Source organism: Nerophis lumbriciformis, linkage group LG06 (assembly GCF_033978685.3).
Source record: "Nerophis lumbriciformis linkage group LG06, RoL_Nlum_v2.1, whole genome shotgun sequence".
NCBI lineage: Eukaryota > Metazoa > Chordata > Actinopteri > Syngnathiformes > Syngnathidae > Nerophis > Nerophis lumbriciformis.
In genome coordinates this window covers 14,208,451-14,215,950 of record NC_084553.2, presented here as the reverse complement: position 1 = coordinate 14,215,950, position 7,500 = coordinate 14,208,451, and the positions used below count along the sequence as shown (strand labels likewise).

Here is a 7,500-nt window from a genome sequence, read left to right as displayed (position 1 = left end):
TTTGTAGTTTTGATGCCTTCAGTGACAATCTACAATGTAAATAGTCATGAAAATAAAAAAAAACACGCATTGAATGAGAAGGTGTGTCCAAACTGTTGGCCTGTACTGAAGCTATATTAGACAAGAAACATTTGCAGCACAAACGAACGGGACAAGTTTGCAAATATTTTGACATGATCGGGGCTGGTACATTAATAACACAAAAAACTATTTGTTAACACAAAAACTATTACAAATTTCATTTTGTTGTACTTTTTAAGAGCAACGACAATATATGATATCCTTAAATTTTTCAGAACAAACGCAAAATAGTTTTGTGTTTATACTGTCAAAATCTGCTCCAAACAATTTTGTTTGTAGGGGGCTGGATGACATCACTAGTCAGAAAATGTATTTTAGAAAAACCTAAAAAACGAATGGCGGTGTTATATTATTATTTGCAATGATAAGAGAGGCCAACTTGACAAAGGACCTTACATGGCGTTTAACAGCTGCAACTCACTTGAAAGTCGTCTTGTTGCTGCTCTGATGATCGGAACTTTTCTCCGTGCTGGAGGGCGACGAGCTGAATGGGCATACACAACACACACACACAGTGAGTGTACACAGTTACCTCCCCAACACACACACACATATATATGTATGTATAAATATATATATATACACACACACACACACACACACACATATATACATTCACACACACATACATACATACACACACACATACATACATACATACATACATACACACACATGTGTGTGTATATATATATATATATATATATATATATATATATACACACACACATGTGTGTGTATATATATATATATATATATATATATATATATATATATATATATATATATATATATATATATATATATATATATATATATATATATATATATATATATATATATATATATATATATATATACCGTATTTTTCAGACTATAAGTCGCAGTTTTTTTTCATAGTTTGGTGCGACTTATACTCAGGGGGTGCGACTTATACTCAGGAGCGACTTATGTGTGAAATTATTAACACATTACCGTAAAATATCAAATAATATTATTTAGTTAATTCACGTAAGAGACTAGACGTATAAGATTTCATGGTAAACGTATAGCATGTTCTATATGTTATAGTTATTTGAATGACTCTTACCATAATATGTTACGTTAACATACCAGGCACATTCTCAGTTGGTTATTTATGTGTCATATAACGTACACTTATTCAGCCTGTTGTTCACTATTCTTTTTTTATTTTAAATTGCCTTTCAAATGTCTATTCTTGGTGTTGGCTTTTATCAAATAAACTTCCCCAAAAAATGCGACTTATACTCCAGTGCAACTTATATATGTTTTTTTTCTTCTTTATTATGCATTTTCGGCCGGTGCGACGTATACTCCGGAGCGACTTATACTCCGAAAAATACGGTATATATAAATATATATATATATACAAATACATACATACACATATATATACCTGCTGCTATTATAGTTAAAACGCTAGCATGCTAACTGTACTATGCTAACAATGGCATACTTACAGTTAGCATTAGTGAAATACCAAAATATACGACACCCATACCTGCTTAATGCACTAAAACAGCTTACATGCTTATGTTTAGCATGCTAAAACACTAACTGTAACATCTGTTAAATAACAAAAATATTACCCTTAGAATATTTATTGTACCTGTTAATATTAATTTTACTTGAACATTTTTTTTTTTTTTTTTTTTTTTTTTAAATGCTGGCATGCTAACGTTAACATGCATCAAGTATCAATATAATTTGTGTATACTTACAAAAATAACATATAAAAAATAAAAAATAAATCTAACATATCAATGATAGCATGCTAACAGGTATTAAGTAACAAAATATTTGATGTGGAAGTGAATATCTGCTAAATAAAAAATAAAATAAAAAAAAAGCTAGCATATTACCAGGTATCATTCGTAAAGTAACAAAATATTTGATGCGGAAGTGAATATCTTCTAAATTAAATTAAAAAAATAAAAAGCTAGCATATTACCAGTTATCATTCGTAAAGTAACAAAATATTTGATGCGGAGGTGTATAACTGCTAAATTAGCTAAAAATGCTAGCACACCAACAGTACTATGCTAACATGCCAACAATGGCATACTTACAGTTAGCATTAGTGAAATACCAAAATATACAACACCCATACCTGCTTTATGAACTAAAACAGCTTACATGCTTATGATTAGCATGCTAAAACGCTAACTGTAACATGTGTTAAATACCAAAATATTACTCTTAGTCTGTACCTGAAATGTTTTTTGTTTTTTTTAAATGCTGGCATGCTAATGTTAACATGCATCAAGTATCAATATAATTAGTGTATACTTACAAAAATAACATTAAAAAAAATAAAACAATTAATCTAATATATCAATGATAGCATGCTAACAGGTATTAAGTAACAAAATATTTGATGTGGAAGTGAATATCTGCTAAATTAAATAAAATTAAAAAAAAAAGCTAGCATATAACCAGGTATCATTCGTAAAGTAACAAAATATTTGATGAGGAAGTGAATATCTGCTAAATTAAATAAAATTTAAAAAAAGCTAGCATATAACCAGGTATCATTCGCAAAGTAACAAAATATTTGATGCGGAAGTGAATATCTGCTAAATTAAATAATAAAAAAAAATCTAGCATATTACCAGGTATCATTCGTAAAGTAACAAAATATTTGATGCGGAGGTGTATAACTGCTAAATTAGCTAAAATTGCTAGCACACCATCAGTACTATGCTAACATGCTCACAATGGCATGCTTACAGTTAGCATGAGTGAAATACCAAAATATACGACACCCATACCTGCTTAATGAACTAAAACAGCTTACATGCTTATGATTAGCATGCTAAAACGCTAACTGTAACATGTGTTAAATACCAAAATATTACCCTTAGTCTGTACCTGAAATGTTTTTTTGTTTTGTTTTTTTAAATGCTGGCATGCTAACGTTAACATGCATCAAGTATCAATATAATTAGTGTATACTTACAAAAATAACATTAAAAAAAAAAAAAAAAAAAAAAAAAAAATCTAATTTATCAATGATAGCATGCTAACAGGTATTAAGTAACAAAATATTTGATGTGGAAGTGAATATCTGCTAAATTAAAAAAAAAAAAAAAAAAGCTAGCATATTACCAGGTTTCATTCGTAAAGTAACAAAATTTTTGATGCGGAAGTGAATATCTGCTAAATTAAAAAAAAAAAAAAAAAGCTAGCATATTACCAGGTATCATTTGTAAAGTAACAAAATATTTGATGCGGAAGTGAATATCTGCTAAATTAAAAAAAAAAAAAAAAGCTAGCATATTACCAGGTATCATTCGTAAAGTAACAAAATATTTGATGCGGAGGTGTATAACTGCTAAATTAGCTAAAATTGCTAGCACACCAACAGTACTATGCTAACATGCTCACAATGGCATGCTTACAGTTAGCATGAGTGAAATACCAAAATATACGACACCCATACCTGCTTAAAGAACAAAAACAGCTTACATGCTTATGATTAGCATGCTAAAACGCTAACTGTAACATGTGTTAAATACCAAAATATTACTCTTAGTCTGTACCTGAAATGTTTTTTTTTTTTTTTTTTTTTAAATGCTGGCATGCTAACGTTAACATGCATCAAGTATCAATATAATTAGTGTATACTTACAAAAATAACATTAAAAAAAACAACCTAACATATAAATCTTAGCATGCAAACAGGTATTAACACATTTTTGGATGTGGAACTGAATACCTGCTAAATTAACTAAAAAAAAAAAAAGCTGGCATATTACCAGGTATCATTCGTAAAGTAACAAAATAGCTAAAAATGCTAGCACACCAACAGTACTATGCTAACATGCTCACAATGGCATGCTTACAGTTAGCATTAGTGAAATACCAAAACACATGCTACTAGGGCTGCAACTAACAACTAATTTGATAATCGATTAATCTGTCGATTATTACTACGATTAATCGATTAATAATCGGATAAAAGAGACAAGCTACATCTCTATCCTTTCCAGTATTTTATTGGAACAAAAACAGCATACTGGCACCCTACTTATTTTGCTTATTGTTTCTCAGCTGTTTGTACATGTTGCAGTTTATAAATAAAGGTTTATAAAAATAAAAAATAAAAAATACAAAATAAAAAAAATTAAGTAAATTGCCTCTGCGCATGCGCATAGATCCAACAAATTGATGACTAAATTAATCGCCAACTATTTTTATAATCGATTTTAATCGATTTAATCGATTAGTTGTTGCAGCCCTACAACATTTTATAGGCCCCTCCCCTTCAGTGTGACATGCGGGACAGACCCGTGGGAGGTCGGCGAGTCCTCACTAATGGAGCTGGCCTTGGAGAAGATTCGGGACTTCCTGCTCAAACCCAAAGCGGACATGTGGTGGCTGAGGAAAGAGCGACTCCTGGTGGCCAAGTGGTGCCACAGCAGCAGAAGGGAGACAGAAAAGGGGGGTTGAGGACACCAGTGTCAGAAACACAGCACCAGGAGAAGAAGACACCAGAGGGAAGGCGGGGACATTCACACCAAGGGGGAGGAGTCAAGACACAGCTTACGGGCTGGACGGCATCTTCTGCTCGTGCTCGGCGTCGTTGGCGTCTCCGTTGGAAGGCTGAGGAGACCCTCGCAGGGATCCGGAGGGGCTGGAGGCGGGGCTGCTGGGTTCGGAGGTCAACGGGGAAGGCGAGAGCGGGCTGTCGGCGGCGGTGCGGGAGGCAGAAGGGATGGGCGAGGTGCAGGGGGAGGAGCCCGCAGAGGACGCCACGAGCTCGGGAATGTTTTGGTTGGACGAGCGGCGACTCCGCCGACCTTCCTGCTCGCCGGCAGCAGTCTTCCGTCGCTCCTTACGCAGGTGAGGCGAGGGGTCGTTCATGTCGCCGTCCTCGAACCTCAAAGCAGTCTACACACACACACACACACACACACACACACACAAAACACAACACAACACAACACAACACAACACAACACAACTATGGTTAGAGTGTCCGCCCTGAGATTGGTAGGTCGTGAGTTCAAACCCCAGCAGAGTCATACCAAAGACTATAAAAATGGGAGTCATTACCTCCCTGCTTGGCACTCAGCATCAAGGGTTGGAATCGGGGGTTAAAACACCAAAAATGATTGCCGGGCGCGGCCACCGCTGCTGCTCACTGCTCCCCTCACCTCCCACGGGGTGATCAAGGGTGATGGGTCAAACGCAGAGAATAATTTCGCCACACCTAGTGTGTGTACTTTAACTTTAATGTAGACCAGGGTTGCCCAAGACTGACAAATCAAAGTATGTGGAGGCCATTTTGGTAGGCATCACCTTCAAAACCAGTACACATAGAATGTATACATTTTTTTTCAAAGAACTAAAAATAAATCCCATGTGATTGCTAAAGATCTAAAACCAAATTGAAATGCTAACAGTTAGCATGCTGGCTATATAGCGTCACGTAACAAAAATTATGAGCAAAATGAGCTAAAAAAAAGCTAGCATGCTATGCTAACAGCATGCTTACAATTCATATTAATGAAATACTAAAACACATGCTACCCAGCTAGCGAAAAAAGCTAGCATGCTAAAATGCTAACTGTAACATGCATAAAGTAAAATATTTAAAACCGAGGTGTATACCTGCAAATTTAGCAAAAAAAGCTAGTATGCTAAAATGCTAACTGTAACATACATAAACTAACAAAATATTTGACGCTGAGATGTATACAAGCAAAATTTGCAAAAAAATAGCTAGTATGCTAAAATGCTAACTGTAACATGCATAAAGTAACAAAATATTTGATGCCGAGGTATATACCTGCAAAATTTGCAAAAAAAAGCTAGTATGCTAAAATGCTAACTGTAACATGCATAAAGTAACAAAATATTTGACGCTGAGGTATATACCTGCAAAATTTGCAAAAAAAAGCTAGTATGCTAAAATGCTAACTGTAACATGCATAAAGTAACAAAATATTTGATGCTGAGGTGTATACCTGCAAAATTTGCAAAAAAGCTAATATGCTAAAATGCTAACTGTAACATGCATAAAGTAACAAAATCTGCAAAATTTGCAAAAAAAAGGTAGTATGCTAAAATGCTAACTGTAACATGCATAAAGTAACAAAATATTTGACGCCGAGGTGCATACCTGCAAAATTTGCAAAAATAGCTAGTATGCTAAAATGCTAACTGTAACATGCATAAAGTAACAATATTTGACGCTGAGTTGTATACATGCAAAATTTGCAAAAAAAAAAGCTAGTATGCTAAAATGCTAACTGTAACATGCATAAAGTAACAAAATATTTGACGCCGAGGTGCATACCTGCAAAATTTGCAAAAAAAGCTAGTATGCTAAAATGCTAACTGTAACATACATAAAGTAACAAAATCTGCAAAATTTGCAAAAAAAAGCTAGTATGCTAAAATGCTAACTGTAACATGCATAAAGTAACAAAATATTTGACGCCGAGGTGCATACCTGCAAAATTTGCAAAAATAGCTAGTATGCTAAAATGCTAACTGTAACATGCATAAAGTAACACAATATTTGACGCTGAGTTGTATACATGCAAAATTTGCAAAAAAAAAAGCTAGTATGCTAAAATGCTAACTGTAACATGCATAAAGTAACAAAATATTTGACGCCGAGGTGCATACCTGCAAAATTTGCAAAAAAAGCTAGTATGCTAAAATGCTAACTGTAACATACATAAAGTAACAAAATCTGCAAAATTTGCAAAAAAAAGCTAGTATGCTAAAATGCTAACTGTAACATGCATAAAGTAACAAAATATTTGACGCTGAGGTGTATACCTGCAAAATTTGAAAAAAAGCTAGTATGCTAAAATGCTAACTGTAACATGCATAAAGTAACAAAATATTTTACGCTGAGGTGTATACCTGCAAAATTAAATAAAAAAAAAAGCTAGTATGCTAAAATGCTGACTGTAACATGCATAAAGTAACAAAATATTTGACGCTGAGGTGTATACCTGCAAAATTTGAAAAAAAAGCTAGTATGCTAAAATGCTAACTGTAACATGCATAAAGTAACAAAATATTTGACGCTGAGGTGTATACAAGCAAAATTAGCAAAAAAAGCTAGTATGCTAAAATGCTCACTGTGACATGCATAAAGTAACAAAATATTTGACACTGAGGTATATAGCTGCAAAATTTGCAAAAAAAGCTAGTATGCTAAAATGCTCACTGTAACATGCATAAAGTAACGAAATATTTGACACTGAGGTATATACCTGCAAAATTTGCAAAAAAAAGCTAGTATGCTAAAATGCTAACTGTTACATGCATAAAGTAACAAAATATTTGACGCTGAGGTGTATACCTGCAAAATTTGCAAAAAAAGCTAGTATGCTAAAATGCTAACTGTAACATACATAAAGTAACAAAATCTGC

The 7,500-nt window shown here is 33.6% G+C and overlaps 1 protein-coding gene across 4 annotated transcripts in view; it reads right to left on the bottom strand.

Annotated features, from left to right (window-relative positions):
- Positions 1-7,500, bottom strand: part of fhod1 (formin homology 2 domain containing 1) — a 53,225-nt gene that overhangs the window by 25,913 nt on the left and 19,812 nt on the right. For 2 of the 4 annotated variants that reach the window (XM_061963774.2, XM_061963775.2), the window contains exons 8-10: positions 4,652-4,995; positions 4,393-4,500; positions 503-565 (exon numbers count right to left, since the gene is read on the bottom strand). In XM_061963774.2, the coding sequence (XP_061819758.2) occupies positions 503-565; positions 4,393-4,500; positions 4,652-4,995 (515 nt within the window). The remainder of the gene's footprint in view (positions 1-502; positions 566-4,392; positions 4,501-4,651; positions 4,996-7,500) is intronic. The other 2 variants (XM_072913344.1, XM_061963776.2) reach the window with 1 other exon arrangement.